We start from the raw sequence: 20,988 nt of genomic DNA on the forward strand, positions 1-20,988 counted from the left end.
CTCTTACCCCAACAGTAAAAAACAAAGGCTTTACAAGAGTCCTTATAGGATAGGGAGAAGGGTAAAAGGCTGTTTCTTCTACAGGAGGAATCAAAGCACTTCTCTTGTACGCTTCACTACTTGTGTCCGATCTTCGTGGTTCAACCTTCCTGGGTGCTTTTCTGAATCCACATTTTTGCTGAATAAAAAAGTTAAACCTACAGAAGAAAATGGCAGATTAGAAACTGAACTGCATCTTGCCAACAGCAACCTCTATGAGCCTCCCCTCTTAGCCTGCAGCCACCAACTCAGTTTACTCTCGCTCTGCAGCCCCAAAGCCACCGAGACTCCTGCTCCCGGGAGGATTCAGTCAAAACAGTGAACATGCTCTTCTGAAAAAGGAGAGACACACTGCAGCAGCTTTACAGGGCATGTCTGGACTATTACTGTGTATCAATAAAGAAAACAATTTGTACTCCTCCTCCACACAGTTTACAATCCAATAAAAAGCTTTTTTCTTTTGTCAAATGGTAATTTCTCCCAGGTAGACCAGGCAGAGGCCTCTTCCTGACTGTTCTCATTATACTCTAAACATACTACCTTTCTACACTCATAAAACTGCTTGAAAGCAATCAGACAGGTCTTCTCATCTTTGTAACCCACACCCTGAAACACTCTGGTTGAGTAAAAAGAAAAATTTCATTTCTGTGGCCTGGATGACATCTAAACAAGTAATTCAAATATATGTCTCGAGTCCCAGCCTCAATTTTCTTATCCTGTATTTCCAACTATATATTGAATATTTCTACTTGGCTGGAGAAGGAAATGGCAACCCTCTCCAGTATTCTTGCTGAGAGAATCCCAGGGGCAGAGGAGCCTGGTAGGCTACAGTCCATGGGGTCACAAAGAGGTGGACATGACTAAGCATGCAGGCATGCTCCCCATCACTTCAAAAACCAATATATTCAAAAGGGAATTCAGCCCCCTCTACAAACATCTCCATTTTCCGACTTCCTTACTCCTTCGGTGGTCCCACAGTTCTCTGAACCACTAAGATTAAAAATCTAGAAGTTATTATTCTCTCTCCTTAATTTTTACGATCTCCTTAATTCTTACCATCTAATTAAAAATCAACTCTGGCAAATAACATTCTTTCCATTCTTAATTTAGTCCTTTATCTCATGCCTAGTTTATGTCAACAGCTTATTTAAGTTCAAACATTTGTTTTAACATGTTGCATTTTCTTCTTTCCTCATATTATTCTTCCACAAACATTCAACACCTCCTCAAATGCTCTCTCAGAGGACCAACATTCTCTCCTTAATTCCAACACAATCCATTAGCTCATCCCTTCTGACCTGGAATACTTTACCATTTCCTAACAGATTTCATTGCTTTTAATACCTCCCTACTCCAATTCATCCTTCACATTTTATTAAACGCAAATACCTTTCTTATTCCCCTGCCTGGAACCACACAGTAAATGTCTCATCATCTATCAAACTTCGAAACGCGCTCCTTTGTCGCAGGATGTGCTTCTCTAACTTCTTCTGTGCCCTTCAAACTTCAGCTCACGTCCTCCTCCAAGCAGCAGTCCTAACCTCCCCCAGGCTGAGTGTATTCTTTGCACTCCTAGAGTCCTAAAATACCTTGTATATACTCTTAACCTTCTCTCATTCACTGGCTGTACTGTAATTGGATTGTCACTTCTGTATTCATTATATCTCTACCACCAAGGCCAATCCCTAATAAAGAAAGGGTCAACAATTACTTCAGAAAAAAGGGATCAAGAACAATTATTGGTTTTATTTTGAATAACTGAAAGGAAAGTGCTACCATTCACTAAGACAAGGAAAATCAGAAGCACCAAAACAGGAAAGTAGAAGGAGAGATGAATAATTCCATCTTAGGCACTGTTTAAAATGCTTGCAGTCATTGCAGCACAATTCTATCAGCTAAAAAATTGGAACTTAAACTGCTATCAACTGGGGAAAGGAGAAAGTTTGGTATATTTATATGATGGAATACAGTTGTCCCTCAGTATCTATTGGGGATTGGTTCTAGGACCTCTTGCAGATACCAAATTCTGGATGTTCAAATCCCTTATAGAAAATATAGCTGACATTCCCCATCAACATGGTTGAATCCATGGATGAGAAAGCTGGAGATACACAGGGCCAACTGAACTACTCAATGAAAAACTACCAATCACACATCACAGATGAATCTCAAAAACACTGAGCAAAAGAAGTCAAACACAAAAGAGCACATAATGCGACTGTGTGATGGCATGTATATATATATACACGAAGCTGAAAACTAGGCAAAAATTACCTGTGGTTAAAAAATAATAATCTGTGGTGATCAAAATCAATAGTGATTGCTTAATCACTTGACTGGAAAGAGGCAAGAGGGAACTTGCTGGAATGATGGACATTATTTTTAGGTGACAGTTGCACAGGTGTATACATCTGTCAGCACTAAGGGGCTATACACTTAACACTTATACATTTTACCAGATGTAAGCTATATTGCAATAGTGTTTGAGCACCCAGGTGATATCTAGCAGGCATATGGAAACATAAAACTCAGAAACATGGAGTAGCTACTGTTACTACTATTACTCATCTAACTTGCTCTTCAATACTGAGTCCACAGCACAGTTCAAATTTTCAGACATCACGTGGTAAGGATGGGTAATGATAAAGTAATTCACCTTAAAACTTTTAGTAAGTCAGAATTTGTACTTACAAGTAAGTGCTACTCCTTTCAACAAAATCTATTTTGGAAAGCAATGCACTTATTCAAACAATGCCAACTGTTACTCAGAATGGCTCTGAATTCCTTCAGAATCTGTCACCAGGCTTATGAATTTGTTGTTTGTTCAGTTGCTAAGTAGTAACCAACTCTTTGCGACCCCATGAACTGCAGCACGCCAGGCTTCCCTGTCCTTCACCATCTCCTGGAGTTTGCTCCAACTCATGTCCAATGAGTCAGTGATGCCATCCATCTCATACTGTCACCCCCTTCTCCTCCTGCCCTCAATCTTTCCCAGCATCAGGGTCTCTTCCAGTGAGCTGGCTCTTCGCATTAGGTGGCCAAAGTACTGGAACTTCAGCATCAGTCCTTCCAGTGAATATTAAGGGTTGATTTCCTTTAGGATTAACTTGTTTGATCTCCGTGCTGTCCAAGGGACTCTTGAATCTTCTCCCGCACCACAATTTGAAAGCATCAATTCTTCCATGTTCAGTCTTCTTTACGGTCCAACTCTCAGATCCGTACTTGACTACTGGGAAAACCAAAGCTTTATCCTTTAGCAAATAACTACTGAATGGCAAATTGCAAATCTACTTTTCTATTTCTTGTTCTATTGCCTGCTTTTACTGCAGACGCTAAGAAAGATAAATATCTTCACTTTATGAGGCTCTCCTATGGCTGCTGCTGCTGCTAAGTCACTTCAGTCGTGTCTGACTCTGTGCGACCCCATAGATGGCAGCCCACCAGGCTCCCCCGTCCCTGGGATTCTCCAGGCAAGAACACTGGAGTGGGTTGCCATTTCCTTCTCCAATGCATGGAAGTGAAAAGTGAAAGTGAAGTCGCTCAGTTGTGTCCTACTCTTAGCGACCCCGAGGACTGTAGCCTACCAGGCTCCTCCATCCATGGAATTTTCCAGGCAAGAGTACTGGAGTGGGGTGCCATTGCCTTCTCCGCTCCTATGGCTAGGGGTGGCCATATTATAGAGTTCTAACAAAATGAGACAATTATTTAGAAACCTCCTGAAAAGGTTTTGCTTATCCAGTAAAAATGGAGGTATCACTAATGTTACATCCCTCCCACTTCTTTTTGCCTTGAAAAAAAGGATGTAAGTCTCTAGAGACAGGGCAGTTATCTTGAATGTCAAGAGAAAGGCCAAGGACTTCAGGTACTAACCTTGACATTTTATGAGCAACTGAGCAAAGACAACAGTTACCTACCAATCATTTTAAGCTAAGTACTTTTTTTTACTTTACAATATTGTATTGGTTTTGCCATACATCAACATGAATCAACCATGGGTGTACACGTGTTCCCCATCCTGAACCCCACTCCCAGCCACCTCCCCATCCCATCTCTCTGGGTCATCCCAGTGCACCAGCCCCAAGCATCCTGTCTCATGCATCAAACCTGGACTGGCGATTCATTTCATATATGATATTATACATGTTTCAATGCCATTCTCCCAAATCATCCCACACTCTCCCTCTCCCACAGAGTCCAAAAGACTGTTCTAGACATCTGTGTCTCTTTTGCTGTCTCGCATACAGGGTTACTGTTACCATCTTTCTAAGAGCTAAGTATTTCTCTCATATATTTAAGCAACAATTAATTTACCACCAAGGGCATTCCTCCCCACTCCAGTACTCTTGCCTGGAAAATCCCATGGACGGAGGAGCCTGGTAGGCTGCAGTCCATGGGGTCGCTAAGAGTAGGACACGACTGAGCAACTTCGCTTTCACTTTTCACTTTCATGCATTGGAGAAGGAAATGGCAACCCGCTCCAGTGTTCTTGCCTGGAGAATCCCAGGGACGGGGGAGCCTGATGGGCTGCCGTCTATGGGGTCGCACAGAGTCGGACACGACTGAAGCGACTCAGCAGCAGCAGCAAGGGCATTCCTAACTGATAACACCTTTAAAAGTGTGTCAATCCTTTGCAATTGGATTTGATTTTTCTTAAATACTCCAAAGTAATTTAGACTAATGTGCTTAGCCGCTCAGTTGTGTCCAACTCTTTATGACCCCATGGACTGTAGCCCACCAGGCTCCTCTGTTCATGGGATTCTCTGGTCAAGAATACTGGAGTGAGTAGCCACTCCTTTCTGCAGGGGACCTTCCTGACCCAACGATTGAACCCAGGCCTTCTGCACTGCAGGCCTCCTACATTGTGGGCGGATTCCTGACTGTCTGAGCTACCAGGGTTTAAGCCCTAATTTACAGCGAGGTCTAGTAAACAAAGCAACACCACTGTGTGTCAAAAAACAAAAGATGTGACACAAAGTTACAGGAATACATTTCCTTTCAATGTTTCCTTGTAAATGGTTAGAAATTGTAACCCAGTGTAGTTGGCAGCTGGTTTTTTTCCCCCCCGCCCCGAGTTGTGCCACAAGGTTCCCAGGACTTCAGCTCTCTCATCAGGGGCTGAACCCAGGCCATGGCAATGAGGTCCTTGTAATCCTAACCACTAGGCCACACTTTTCTCTTTTTAGACCAAGAAATATGAAGGATGAGATTTCTTTGTATCTCCAATAGCTTAATACTACAGGATATGTACTCAATCGCTTCTAATGAAAGACTACTTCAACAGTTCTTCAACTCATTTACAGTTCTGAAGCACAATGCCTGAGAAGGAACACAAACATGCCAGGTTGGGAATCTGGCTTTGTGTCAAAGACTGATGTTTATCTTGAGATAAACTTTTGCCTAGACTAATGTTTATCTTGAGAATCTCAACAAAAGTTAAGTGTGGGGCTGAGGACACAAAGAACATGATACACAAACTAGCCCCAGGTACAGTTCAGATGCAGAATATATATGTTACAGCTGGACATACAGAACTTATTGGATAGAATTAAGTACTGTGACTTGGTTCACTGAACACTTATTCCTTTCACCTAAGGTACATTCGGGAGAAGGCAATGGCACCCCACTCCAGTACTGTTGCCCGGAAAATCCCATGGATGGAGAAGCCTGGTAGGCTGCAGTTCATGGGGTTGCACAGAGTCGGACACGACTGAAGCGACACAGCAACAGCAACAGCAAAGGTACATTCATATGCTGCAGGGACTGGGAAGCTACAAACTGTTTTACAGATATCCTTTCGGTTAGAGTCGTGACGTGACCAACGCCTTCTCATCAGATTCGCCAGCCAGAACTGGGTTTAGTGAGGAGGCAGGACACAGGCATCACTCCTGAGGAAGGTGGAGGCAGCACAGTTCCTGCTCTGGTCAGCAGATCCATATCTAGCAGCAACTTCCCCAGTTGCCTCATTTATTATTGCATAACAGACTGCCCCAAGACTTAGTTGTCCTGAAAGCCTAATTACATCGCATGACTCTGTGAGGTAGCTGCCCTCGGCTGAGCAGTTCTTCTGCTGGTCTCATCTGGAATCACTCATGCAGCCAGTCATCTGGCTGCTCAACTGGAGCTGGAAAGGCTACGATGGCCTCCCTGCCATATCTGGAGCCTCAGTACTGGCTGTTAGCTGGTTCTTTCTAAATGGTCTCGGTAATCTCTAGTCTAGTCTAACAAGAGCTTTAACCATAGGAGTGAGAGTGTTCCAAGACAGATAAGGATAAAGCTGCAAGGCCTCTTGAGGTCCAGACTCTGAACCTTGCACATTACTTCTTCCACATGCCAACCCTGCTTCAAGAAAAAGGGAAATAGATTCCAGCTTCAGATGAGAAAAGCTGCAAATGACTGTGGCCATGTTTTAAAATCTACCACATTAACTGTGGCAGAAGCAGTTATGACTCTGAAAGCATAGTCTGGAACAGTAATTCTCAACGCTGGCTCCTGAAGAGGAGCAGAATACTCCACCCCCAAATATGCTACTTTGGCACGGGGATTATTTTGAGCTGAAGACAACTGAGAAGCAGCAGATATAAGAAAAACTCTCTGCCCTGCCCCTATAGGCCTAGAAGCAGGATACACACTTGTAAGGGTGTACCCCCACCCGTCTCTACCAGGAAGGACAGAATTAACCACAAGACAACTCAAGACCCTTAAGAACTCAGAGAACATCAGAGGAATCTACATAACAATCTTTACTAACTCGCCCCTATGTTAACTTCCCACTATTTGCTGCCCTAGAAACTCAAAGTCCTTTCCCTTTGCCTTCTCATTTCTCTAAAACTTTGTTGTTCTTTTGTTAAAATGTATATAAGACCAAGTTCTAACCATCCCTTTTGGTTACTCATCACTGAGTACTTCCAGGTATATGTACAAAGCACATTTTCCCCTTGTTAACCTGGTTTTTTGTTAGTCTGGCAGGGCCCCAGTCAATAAACCTAATATTGGTAGACAGAAAACAGCTTTTCCTTTCCTATATTATACCTTAGTATTGCCTGGTAAGCTCTTAAAAACAGGACACCATGGCTTCACATCAGACCAATTAAATTAGCATCTCCAGTGTTCTTGCCTGGAGAATCCCAGGGACGGGGGAGCCTGGTGGGCTGCCGTCTATGGGGTCGCACAGAGTCGGACACGACTGAAGTGACTTAGCAGCAGGGATGGGATCAGTGAGTGCATCAGTATTTTATAAGGGCTCCCCGGCAACCCACTCCAGTGTTCTTGCCTGGAGAGTCCCAGGGATGTGGGAGCCTGGTGGGCTGCCCTCTATGGGGTTGCACACAGTCAGACTCGACTGAAGCGACTTAGCAGCAGCAGCAGCAGGTTTCTCAAGTGTGGGAGGGTTGAAAAGTTGAGATTTACCACAGATGTGGGGAAAACTTTAGTCTCTACACAAATCACCTGGGGATCTTGTTTAAAAAAAAAAAAAGATTCTAATTCAGTAGGTCTAGGGTGACTCTAAGATGCTGCATTTCTAAACAAGCTCCTAAATTCCAGACTGACAAACTATGGCCTGCAGAGAGAATTTGGTCTTCCAACTTAAAACAGCTTTTGCATTTTTAAAGAGTTGTTTAAAAGAAAAATAATATCTGACAAAGACCTACATGGCCCTATTTTCTATCTAGACTTTTATAAAATAAGTCTGACAAACCCCTGTCCTAAACTGCTAGTTCATGAACCACTTTGAATACCAGGAGCTAGAAATGAATCCCCCACTCTTCCAACAATAGTTCCACTTAAATTACAATAGTTATCTACAGGTTAATCCTAACTAATTAGAATTTAAAAAATAGGATTTGTAAACAAACAAAGAATTCCAATAGGAAAGTTTAACTAGGACTGACAGTGAGCATTTTTGGCTCATTCCCAGCATAACATCCACATCCTCTTTCCCTCTCGAAAGAGTACCCTGGAATTTCCAGCCATTTGGTTGGGGGAGGTACACCAAGCTCCTGACTGGCGTAGGCATGTCACAGTTATTTTCTTAAAACTCATCCTGAGTTAATACGTGGAAGATTAAAAGGGAAATAAATATACCAGATTTTACTAACTTGTCAAGTATTTAAATATATCTTAAGACTGTCATCCCAGTCTAAATTTAAGATTTACGCTCCATATAAATGATACATACAACTGAAAAATTATGCAGGCTTCTTTCAAGCCTAAACCATTTTTCAGAAGTGCTGCCAACAGTTTGACAATGGTAAAGTTTCTAAAAACTCTAAGTGAGATGTTCTTCATTTTCTGTAAAGAGCCAGACAATAAATATTTTAGTCTTTGTGAAAAACAACTTATATCTCTGTGGCATACTGTTCAGTCTTTTAGAGCACAGAAACCATTCTTCACTGGCAGGCTGCTTTGGGCCTGCCATTATAGTTTGCAGAAATTTTGAGGAATATCACCACCTGTAGTTCTTGTTAAAAAAAAAAAAAAAAAGCAAATTCTCAGCCACACTTCACTCCTGTTACAACAAAAAATCACAAGGACTAAGCCCAGACCTCTGTTTTAATCATATCACTGACTTCATTCCTCCATATACTAATTTTAGAACTTCGAGAAGTGAAAGCAGATCTAATAAAGTTACATACAAAGAAACTTGCTTCTTTCTAGAAGTTACATTTCGGGCTTACCCACAATCTCTTTTTCAATGTCACCCCAAATAATGTCAATTTCAAACTCTGCATATGAATGACAAACTAAAACGTGTGATGGTAATCTTCAACACCACATGTATTTGTTTCAAATGGTCTCCATTTTTACTGGAACCTCCTCTTTAACCAAGTTGTTCTTCTTTTCCTTTCCCTTCCTAACACAGATCTTGAATATTGAACACCTGTTGCTTCCTAATAGCTACATTCACTCTTCTTCCCTCTCAAACTATGCAATTTCAACTGGGGTTTGGAATAAAGAATGGAATCAGGACCACTGATACAAATTACCACCTCCACCTGACCTCCTCATTCTCCCATCTCCTCAGGAGTTTTAGGTTAGTGCTAAGGCTCCACGTTCCCCTGTATCATGAAGTTAAGTACAATGTAAGCCAGTTTACCACAAATCTCTGATCCTACATTCAGTGCTTGTTTAGAACTACAGGTTCTTTCCCTCTTCTCCCACAACCCACCTCCTTTCCCCCAACCCACCTCTGCCCACCAGGCAAGTCGACAGGATTGAGGTAAGGCCTGGGAAATATACAGACACTCCAGATGATCTGAAAATTAAGGATGGCTCCACCATATTGGGGAGAAGGCAATGGCACCCCACTCCGGTACTCCTGCCTAGAGAATCCCGTGGATGGAGGAGCCTGGAAGGCTGCAGTCCATGGGGTCGCTGAGGGTTGGACACGACTGAGTGACTTCACTTTCACTTTTCACTTCAATGCATTGGAGAAGGAAATGGCAACCCACTCCAGTGTTCTTGCCTGGAGAATCCCAGGACGGGGGAGCCTGGTGGGCTGCCATCTATGGGGTCACACAGAGTCGGACACGACTGAAGTAACTAGCAGCAGCAGCCGCAGCAGCAGCCACCATATTGGAGCCTCAATTATTTACCACTGGCTAGAGCTGGTGTTCCAGAGAAGGCAATGGCAACCCACTCCAGTACTCTTGCCTGGAAAATGCCATGGACGGAGGAGCCTGGTAGGCTGCAGTCCATGGGGTTGCTAGAGTCAGACAAGACTGAGAGACTTCACTTTCACTTTTCACTTTCATGCATTGGAGAAGGAAATGGCAACCCACTCCAGTATTCTTGCCTGGAGAATCCCAGGGACAGAGGAGCCTAGTGGGCTGCCATCTATGGGGTCGCACAGAGTCAGACACGACTGAAGCGACTTAGCAGCAGCAGCAGCAGAGCTGGTGTTCACGGAGAAGGCAATGGCAACCCACTTCAGTATTCTTGCCTGGAAAATCCCATGGATGGAGGAGCCTGGTAGGCTGCAGTCCATGGGTTTGCTAAGAGTCCGACATGACTGAGCAACTTCACTTTCACTTTCATGCACTGGAAAAGGAAATGGCAACCCATTCCAGTATTCTTGCCTGGAGAATCCCAGGGACAGGGGAGCCTGGTGGGCTGCCGTCTATGGGGTCACACAGAGTTGGACACGACTGAAGCGACTTAGTAGCAGCAGAGCTGGTGTTGAACTAAACACAAGGCTTCTTGCTATCATCTATCAGGTAGACTTCAGGCACTCATCTAACCAAGTAAGAAAACGGGGAACTGAAACTCTGTTAAACAACAGAAAGAAAATTCAGAGCCAAATACACACTAGAACCTTAGATAAGGGATTTCTCTCAATTTATAGTTGAACTATTCTAATGCAAAAAGGGCAAACACTGATAGACCATACTCTTCACACAGCTTCTACTCAGGAAAAATCAAGTTTTCTTTCCAAGTCATCTGAAAACCAAATATTCCTTTGTCTCAACTCGTTTAACAGAAAAGCCTCTCCTACAATTTTGCAAGAGGCAAAGTGATGCCCTCCTCTGACTCCGCCTTCCCTCATAAATTCCTCTGAAGAAGTAATCTGTAGAAAAACAAAGCTTTTATAAAGATTGATAAGAGATTAAAAACTAGGCCCTGCGACTCTACCAGCTGTGTTAATTCTTTATTTGCTCGCGGGATTACGAGGTATGGTGCCCAATCTGCCCTTTACCGATTACTTCCCCTTCCCGACACGCCCCTCCCGAGAAAGAGGCTACCGCGGGCTCACGGAGATCTGGGCCGGGGATGGTCACTGAGCACCCGGGGCGAGGTGGCGCGACGAGAAGCGAAGACTGGACGGAGGCGTAAGAGGAAGAGAGGGAGGAGGGACGCGAGAGAAGAGGGGGTGAGGCAGGGGAGGCACAAGAGGCCCGCACGGCCTCCGCACCTGAGGATGCGCGGCCGGAATCGCAGGTCTGAGACGCGAGAAGCCCGGAGGTCGGTCATTACCTGCGCCGGAGCAGCCGCGACGGGGCCAGGGCCGCAGTGAGCTCTTCATAGCTGCCGCCGCACACTGGCAGAGTCCACGCTTGTCCACAGCCCCAGCCTCTCTGCGCCCAGCCTCGCCACGCCATCTTCCCAACCTCTGCCCCACCATGGCCCGACCTTATCAACCTCAGCCGGAAACCACTTCCGGGGCGAGGGAGAACCATAGAGTGCCGAGGAGCAACCTAGAGCGCCCCCGTGCGGCGAAGCCCAGGTTCGACCTACGGACAGACGGGGACCCGAAAGCCGCCAGCCAGTCTACCGGCACCGCTCGGTCTGCATTTTGGAGGAGCGTCGTCTAGCCGCCCGGCCTACAGCCTACTGGCCCAGGGGAAAAAGAGGAGGGAAAACGAATTTACTGAATGATGCCATGGACCAGGCACTTTACTGCATTTATTACTCGCAAAACACTGAAGATAGATGTTGTTATTGTTGTTAGTTTGTTGTTTTCTACTGAAGGGAAGCGAGTGGAGGAACCAATATTGCAACCCAAGTTTTATTAAATTACTACTCTTTTTACTGCACCTCACCATTTCACGTTGTGATACACTGAAGAGTCTGTGCATATAACAAAAGGTCAAAGTCTGGCCTGAAAATCTAGATTCTAAATAAAACTCAAACCTCCTGATCAGCTCTTTCGCACCTGTCAACTTTATTTTCTGCCACTCCATCCCTCCCTCTTACCCTAACTGTGGTCATACTGAATCATCTGCACTTTCTGAAAAGCACAACTTTTCCAGTCCCTCCTTCTCCGAAGTTCGTATTAACCATCCTCACTGCCCAAACCACCTTTCCCTTCTCTTCCTACCGAAATAATTTGTCCTTCAGACCAACTTGGAGCATCACCTCTTCTAGGAAGCTGTAGGAAAAAGTTCTCCTCCATCCTGGCCAGGTCTGAAAGTTAAGTGATAAAGACATTAACAGGACAAAAGCACACCGATGTTATTAAATTTTTACATGCTCATGGAAGTCTTCACAAAAGAATGAAGATCAGAAGAAAAGACTAGCGCAGGAAGTTTTTATACCTTTTCTACAAAGAAACAGGGCTTCCCTGGTGGCTCAGTGGTAAAGAATCCACTTGCCAATGCAGGAGAGGTGAGTTTGATCCTGAGTTGGGAAGATCCCCTAGAGAAGGAAATGGCAACCCATTCCAGTATTCTCCCTGGGAAATCCCATGGACAGAGGAACCTGACAGGCTGCAGTCCATTGGACACAGAGTCACATGTAACTTAGCAACTAACACAACACAGCAACAACTGCAAAGAAACAATCTGTGAAGAACTGACAAGATGATGCGGCTTGGGCTAGGGGGAGTCCAACCAGGGTTAGGTAGTGCTTATCTTCCTTAGTAGGAAGATGTGTTAGGTTAACGAAGTTTGTTGCAGATTACACCAGTGTCTCATTGAACAATAATATTAATAATTATTAGTAATAAATACTCATAATATGGAGGTTGCAGAGAACAAAGCTTTATTTAGGGTCTCAAGAATTGCAATTCAGAGGCACAGATTAGGGTAAAATGAAACATCTTCTGGGTAAGAGAAGGAAGCAGAGGCCTATAAAGGCAAAAGCCACAAGGTTGTTCAAGAATTAGGGAGTTCCCTGGTGGCCTAGTGGTTAGGATTCTGGGTTTTCACTGCCATGACTCCAGTTCAATGCCTGGTTGGGGAACAGAGATCCCGCAAACGAAAAAAAGAAAAATTATTGATCCTGAGGCAGTCCCTTAAGGCATTTTCCTTAAGGGATGGACTCTTGCCAGTTATTTTAGGCTAAGAGTTTAATAAACAGGTAGGCTGTCATGAGTTAATTTTCAGTTCAGTTCAGTTCAGTCGCTCAGTCGTGTCTGACTCTTTGTGACGCCATGGATCACAGCATGCCAGGCCTCCCTGTCCATCACCAACTCCCGGAGTTCACTCAAACTCATGTCCATCGAGTCGGTGATGCCATCCAGCCATCTCATCCTCTGTCCTCCCCTTCTCCTGCCCCCAATCCCTCCGAGCATCAGGGTCTGTTCCAATGAGTCAACTCTTCACATGAGGTGGCCAAAGTATTGGAGTTTCACCCTCAGCATCAGTCCTTCCAATGAATACCCAGAACTGATCTCCTTTAGGATAGATTGGTTGGATCTCCTTGCAGTCCAAGGGACTCTCAAGAGTCTTCTCCAACACCGCAGTTCAAAACCATCAATTCTTCAGCACTCAGCTTTCTTCACAGTCCAACTCTCACATCCATACGTGACCACTGGAAAAACCATAGCCTTTGACTAGACAGACCTTTGTTGGCAAAGTAATGTGTCTGCTTTTGAATATGCTATCTAGGTTGGTCATAACTCTCCTTCCAAGGAGTAAGCGTCTTTTAATTTCATGGCTGCAGTCACCATCTGCAGTGATTTTGGAGCCCCAAAAAATGAACTCTCTGACACTATTTCCACTGTTTCCCCATCTATTTCCCATGAAGTGATGGGACCAGATGCCATGATCTTAGTTTTCTGAATGTTGAGCTTTAAGCCAACTTTTTCATTCTCCTCTTTCACTTTCATCAAGAGGCTTTTGAGTTCTTCTTCACTTTCTGCCATAAGGGTGGTGTCATCTGCGTATCTGAGGTTATTAATATCTCTCCTGGCAATCTTGATTCCAGCTTGTGCTTCTTCCAGCCCAGCGTTTCTCATGATGTACTGTGCATAGAAGTTAAATAAGCAGGGTGACAATATACAGCCTTGACGTACTCCTTTTCCTATTTGGAACCAGTCTGTTGTTCCATGTCCAGTTCTAACTGTTGCTTCCTGACCTGCATATAGGTTTCTCAAGAAGCAAGTCAGGTGGTCTGGTATTCCCATCTCTTTCACAATTTTCCACAGTTTATCGTGATCCACACAGTCAAAGGCTTTGGCATAGTCAATAAAGCAGAAATAGATGTTTTTCTGGAACTCTCTTGCTTTTTCGATGATCCAGTGAATGTTGACAATTTGATCTCTAGTTCCTCTGCCTTTTCTAAAACCAGCTTGAACATCTGGAAGTTCACAGTTCACGTATTGCTGAAGCCTGGCTTGGAGAATTTTGAGCATTACTTTACTAGCGTGTGAGATGAGTGCAATTGTGTGGTAGTTTGAGCATTCTTTGGCATTGCCTTTCTTTGGGGTTGGACCTTTTCCAGTCCTGTGGCCACTGCTGAGTTTTCCAAGTTTGCTGGCATATTGAGTGCAGCACTTTCCCAGCATCATCTTTCAGGATTTGAAATAGCTCAACTGGAATTCCATCACCTCCACTAGCTTTGTTCGTAGTGATGCTTTCTAAGGCCCACTTGACTTCACATTCCAGGATGTCTGACTGTAGGTTAGTGTCACACCTTCGTGGTTTTGTGGGTCATTAAGACCTTATTTGTACAGTTCTTCTGTGTATTCTTGCCATCTCTTCTTCATATCTTCTGCTTCTGTTAGGTCCATACCATTTCTGTCCTTTATGGAGCCCATCTTTGCATGAAATGTTCCCTTGGTATCTCGAATTTTCTTGAAGGGATCCCTAGTCTTTCCCATTCTGTTGTTTTCCTCTATTTCTTTGCATTGATCGCTGAGGAAGGCTTTCTTATGTCTCCTTGCTATTCTTTGGAACTCTGCATTCAGATGCTTATATCTTTCCTTTTCTCCTTTGCTTTTCGCTTCTCTTCTTTTCACAGCTATTTGTAAGGCCTCCTCAGACAGCCATTATGCTTTTTTGCATTTCCTTTCCATGGGGATGGTCTTGATCCCTGTCTCCTGTACAATGTCACGAACCTCTGTCCGTAGTTCATCAGGCACTCTGTCTATCAGATCTAGTCCCTTAAATCTATTTCTCACTTCCACTGTATAATCATAAGGAATTTGATTTAAGTCATACCTGAATGGTCTAGTGGTTTTCCCCACTTTCTTCAATTTAAGTCTGAATTTGGCAATAAGAGTTAATTTTAGGCTGAGTCAAATAATTATCTTGAGTTTCTGGAACATTGAATAGATCTTCTGGATCCTGCCATTAAGACAATAAGTTGTCCAAAGGTCAGATTCTTTGAGAAGAATCTGAGAAGGCTGAGAAGTGCATAGATCACACTTTCTCAATGATTTCCCAACTCTCTAAAATATAGAGCTCTCTTAGCAATACTGACTCCATTTTGATTTTACTTTCACATTGGTCTCCAGTCTTTGGACCGATAAGGATCTGTCCTTGAAAGGAAACATTTATTTTCTGTCTTTAGAAAGAAAAGGAAGAGGGCAGTGTCTGCATTTGTTGCTGCTTTTGTTATATTTTATTATTTTTGTTTGTTTGTTTTTTGTTTGTTATATTTTATATTTGCATTTACTGCTTCTTAATTGCCTTTGGCTCAAAGTAACTTTTATGTCAAAGAGTCATATTTAGAGGTGACATTTTGGTTTCCAATAAGTCCTTCCTCTTAGACCTTCACTCTGATTTAGATGACCTTGAGTACTATAATAATACCACATTCAATCTATAAATATTTATTAAATACATAATGCCAGGCAGTATAGGCTTCCCTGATAGCTCAGTTGGTAAAGAATCTGCCTGCAAGGCAGGAGACCCTGGTTTGATTCCTAAGTTGGGAAGATCCACTGGAAAAGTGATAGGCTACCCAGTCCAGTATTCTTGTGCTGCCATTGTGGCTCAGCTGGTGAAGCCAGGCAGTGTACTAGATCTGGGATATATTTTAAGAAGACGCTATCTCTGACCTCACAGAGATCCTGCTCTACTGAGGAAGAAGGGAGCAAGTCAATAAACAGGCAATTACAATACATTGGAAGAAGTGCTATGGTCAGAGAAGGAGAAGGCTCTCTGGGGGTTTAGAGGAGGGGGAAATAACACAGTCAAGGGATAAGGAATGGGAGGTAGGGGAGAAGGCTTCTCAGAGAAATTGATGGAGTTTACCAGGAGAAGAGAAGGGCTGAAATGTTCTAGGTAGAGAGAATAGCATTTTTGATGTGTTCCAGGGCATGACTTACTTAAGAAACTAAAATAAATTAACCTTAGATTTGTCAGTTCGGATCAGTTCAGTCGCTCAGTCATTTCTGATGCTTTGATACCCCATGGACTGCAGCACACCAGGCTTCCCTGTCCATCACCAATTCCCAGAGCTTGCTCAAACTCATGTCCATCAAGTCAGTGATGCCGTCCAACCATCTTATCCTCTGTTGTCCCCTTCTCCTCCTGCCTTCAATCTTTCCCAGCATCAGGGTCTTTTCAAATGGGTCAGTTCTTCGCATCAGGTGGCCAAAGTATTGGAGCTTCAGCTTCAGCATCAAAGTTGTATATTGTCACCTTGCTTATTTAATTTATATGCAGAGTACATCATGCAAAATGCCAGACTGGATGAAGCACAAGCTGGAATCAAGATTGCAGGGAGAAATATCAATAACCTCAGATATGCAGATGACACCACCCTTATGGCAGAAAGCGAATGAATATTCAGGACTGATTTCCTTTAGGATTGAGTGGTTTGATCGCCTTGCAGTCCAAGGGACTCTCAAGAGTCTTCTCCAACACCACAGTCCAAAAGCATCAATTCTTCAGCACTCAGTTTTCTTTATGATCCAACTCTCACATCCATACACGACTACTGGAAAAACCATAGCTTTGACAAGATGGACCTTTGCTGGCAAAGTAACATTTCTGCTTTTTAATATGCTATCTAGGTTTGTCATAGCTTTTCTTCCAAGGAGCAAGTGTCTTTTAAATTTCATGGCTGCAGTCATCATCTGCATAGATTTTGGAGCCCAAGAAAATAAAATCTGTCTCTGTTTCCATTGTTTCCCTATCTATTTGCCATAAAGTGATGGGACTGGATGCCATGAGCTTCGTTTTTTGAATGTTGAGCTTTAAGCCAGCTTTTTCACTCTCCTCTTTCACTTTCAGCAAGAGGCTCTTCAGTTCCTCTTCACTTTCTGCCATAAGGGTGGTGTCATCTGCATATCTGAGGTTATTGATATTTCTCCCTGCAATCTTGATTCCAGCTTGTGCTTCATCCAGTCTGGCATTTTGCATGATGTACTCTGCATAAAAGTTAAATAAGCAAGGTGACAATATACAACTTTGACATACTCCTTTCCCAATTTGAAACCAGTCAGTTGTCCCATGTCTGGTTCTAACTGTGGCCTCTTGACCTGCATACAGATTTCTCAAGAGGCAGGTAAGCAACCTTAGAGGCTGCTGGGTCACAAACAGCTGCCAGCCCTGTGAGGGGGTCATTCAGGCAAGAGAACTAGGCTTTTTGCCACTTTCTGGGACGCTGTGTGCCCAGTGGGGCCCATTCTGTACTCCCCAGGCCCTGGGTATGGTTCCACACAGAAAATAACATGTCTGTGAGGAAGTTTCAAGATCTCGAAAAGCCTGTTAGAGAGTAATGCTCAGCCATAAAAAGGAATGAAATACTGCCATTTGCAGCAACATAGATGGACCTAGAGATTATCTACTAAGTGAAGTCAGATAAAGAGAAATATATGATATTACTTATATGTGGAATCTAAAAAAAGTGATACAAATGAACTTATTTACAAAACAGAAATAGACTCAGAGACACAGAGACAAACTTGAACGGGGGAGGAAGGGATAAATTAGGACTTTGGGATTAACACACACACACTACTATATACATATAATAATCAACAAGGACCTACTGTATAGCACAGAGAACTGTATTCAATATATTGTGATAACCTGTAATGTGATCATCTTTTATCAGAAAAGAATCTTAAAAAAGACTATATAGAAACACATTTATGTGCTTCCCATGCAGTCCATGGGGTTTCAAAGAGTCGGACATGACTGAGTGACTGAACTGAACTGATGGGCTTCCCAGGCAGCATAGCGGTAAAGTATCCACCTGCCAACACAGGAGATACAGGAGACGCAGTTTCGATCCCTGCTTTGGGAAGATCCCCTGGAGTAGGAAATGGCAACCACTCCAGTATTCTTGCCTGGGAAATTCCATAGACAGAGGAGCCTGGTGGGCTACAGTCCATGGAGTTGCAAAAAGTCAGATACAGCTGAGCACGCACACAGGCACACACATGTACTGAGTCATTTTGCGGTACATATGAAACATTGTATATCAACTGTACTTCAATTTTAAAAAAGAAGGAAAAAAAGCCTAGAAGAACTTGTACATTTGCTTGCAGAAAGACTGCTGCTGCTGCTGCTAAGTCGCTTCAGTCGTGTCCGACTCTGTGCGACCCCAGAGATGGCAGCCCACCAGGCTCCCCTGTCCCTGGGATTCTCCAGGCAAGAACACTGGAGTGGGTTGCCATTTCCTTCTCCAATTGCAGAAAGACTAGAGGCTAATTAATACAAGTTTCCCAGCTGGAATTTTAGGCTGGAATTTTCCCAGCTCAGTTTAACAGTTGTGGATGAAAAAATTAATAGTCAATCTAAGAAAGGAATAGAAACTTTTATTAGAGCCAATCTAAGGATTCTAATCTGGGAGACAGTCTTTCAGAAAGCTCTGTTCCACCCATTAGAGGTCAAAGCATAGTTACGTAAGTTTTTGAGACAAATATACATCAAATGATGTATCATTGACAATTTACATAGTGCAGATCTGCACATACAAAGGAAGGAGTAGGTCATGTGTCCTCACGGCCCATTACAAGGTTAAGAACGACGGCTATCTTTTTAAGGAGGTCTGGTTACTGCCAATGCACCACACACTCTCAAGGGGAGCAGGGAGACCCAAAGCTGCAAGGAAGTTTTTTGCTTAAATTTTTTCCTGTCTTGCCATAAAATAGGCATTTTATTTCATCACAGTGATGACTGATATCCTACTAATTAGAAATGTTGGTTCATTTTGTCCACTGGAAAAACCACACAAGATAAGAGCAGTCAGTTTCTGCTTTATTCAGGGACAGTACTGAGGACTGTGGCCCAGAAGACAGCCTCTCAGAGCCTCAAGGAACTGCTCCTAACAGGTAGGGGAGGGATCAGTATGTATACACATTTTTTGTGGAAAATTGTGTGTGCACGCACACGCTCATTTGTGTCCAACTCTTTGCGACCCTGTGGGCTGTAGTCTGCCAGGCTCCTCTGTCTATGGAATATTCCAAGCAAGAATACTGGAGCAGTTTGCCATTTCCTACTCCAGGGATCTTCCTGACCCGAGCGTCAAACTTGCCTCTCGGACATTGCAGGCAGATTCTTTACCACTGAGCTACGGGGAAAACACAGTAGAGAGGAAGGAAAAGCTTACTATTAATCACAAAGAAGAGATATCTCAAGGTAATGATTTTAGTGCTTATCTGTCTCTGTAAGGGAAGACGAAAGCTCTGGGTCATTGAAATCCTTCCTTAGATATGCATCTTAAGTACCTCGGGGCCCTTGCATCCAAAACACAGCTTGCATCCTCTTGCTTTTCTATCCTGAGTTCCCCTCAGGGCGCGCTGTCCCAGGGACTGCAGACCCGCTGTAAGTGGGGCTTGACTTAGCCCTTCATATAAGGAGATGAGGAGTGACGCTTTTTAAGAATAATTGTTATTGGATATAGTTAATTTGCAATGTTGTGTTGGTTTCAGGTGTTCAGCAAAGTGAATCACCCTTCCACATGTAGCCACTTTTTTTTAGACTGTCTTCCCATACAACCATTGCAGAGTACTGAGTTCACTGTGCTATACAGCAGGTTATTAGCCATCTATTTATAAATTGTTCTGTATATATGTCACTCCCAGTCTCCCAGTTTACCCTCCCCACCACCTTATCCCCCGGTAACCGTAAGTTTTCTATATCTGTACTTTGTTTACAAGTCATAGGTACATCTTTTAAATAACTCAAAGGATAAAATATATTTCTTTCTTAGAAGTCAGATTTATTCAGATATGATTTATATACAACATTCACTCTTATAAGTATGCAGTTCAATGATTTTTGACAAACACATTCAGTTGTGTAACTGTCACCATAATCAAGATACAGAACATTCCCATCACCCCAAAAAGTTCTCTTGTGTCCCTTTATAGTCAACCCATAACCCTACTCCCAGACCTTGCCAACCACTTATGTTTTATGTCCTATAATTTTGCCTTTCCAAGAATATCACAGAAATGGAATCATATAGTATGTTTTGCTGTGAATGTATATTTTCACTTCTTTTGGTTAAATACCTAGGAGTGAAACAGCTGGATAGTATGGTCTAGTGTTTAATTGTACCGGGAATTGCCCATGTGATTGAACTATTTTACATTCCCATCATCAGTGTGTGAGAATTCCAGTACTTAGGTTCAAGACTTTGTTTTTAGCAATACTAATAAGTGTGTAGTGGTATCTCATTTTGACTTTAATTTGAATTTCCTAATCAAATTATTCTTTTTTAATAAGCAATGTTTGTCTAGAGACACAGTGGGGTGTTTTTTTGTTTTGTTTTTTGGCCGTGCCACGAGGTATGCAGAATCTTGGTTACCTGATCAGGGATTGAACAGATGCCCCCTGCAGTGGAAACGTGGAGTCCTAACCACTGGCCAATCAGGGAAGTCCCTGGAAACAATGTTTTAAAACTTGAGGCATCCTAGGTTGCTGGGGAGATCTTTCCTAGTCATGTGGCTGCAGGGGCATGCACTTCCGGCCTCTGGTCAGGAGAGGGCAGGAGAGGACAGAAAAATGAGCTTCCCAGGTTTTGGACTGTCAGGGCCTGCATCAATAGTATAAAGATGCATTACTGCATTTATGGTTTTTCTCTCTGAACTGCTGAGATGCTACCTCGTGAGACTTGACTCCCCAGATTAATCTTCTAACGTGATTCAAGGCCACACCTCTTAACCAACCTTATAAAATCCTAGGGACTGAGCTACCCAACTGAACCACATTGGTAGAATCCTTAATAAGTATACCCTCCAATGTCACGCATCAGAGCTTGTGTTAGGGAGAACCATAGGCCACTAAGCTGGTAAACTCTGTTCTTCTCCAACTTTTCAGGAGCTGA

General features: G+C 43.3%; 1 protein-coding gene across 2 annotated transcripts in view; it reads right to left on the reverse strand.

Annotated features, from left to right (window-relative positions):
- PARL (presenilin associated rhomboid like) overlaps window positions 1-11,178 on the reverse strand; it is a 54,381-nt gene extending 43,203 nt beyond the window's left edge. For both annotated transcript variants that reach the window (XM_086396384.1, XM_086396378.1), the window contains exons 1-2: window positions 11,011-11,178; window positions 8-197 (exon numbers count right to left, since the gene is read on the reverse strand). In XM_086396384.1, the coding sequence (XP_086252510.1) occupies window positions 8-197; window positions 11,011-11,135 (315 nt within the window). In that variant the 5' untranslated portion in view covers window positions 11,136-11,178. The remainder of the gene's footprint in view (window positions 1-7; window positions 198-11,010) is intronic.
- Between the last annotated feature and the right edge of the window lie 9,810 nt (window positions 11,179-20,988).

Source organism: Bos grunniens, chromosome 1 (genome assembly GCF_055505025.1).
Source record: "Bos grunniens cultivar Pamir isolate PY7600 chromosome 1, Bosgru_T2T1.0, whole genome shotgun sequence".
NCBI classification, from domain to species: Eukaryota; Metazoa; Chordata; class Mammalia; order Artiodactyla; family Bovidae; genus Bos; species Bos grunniens.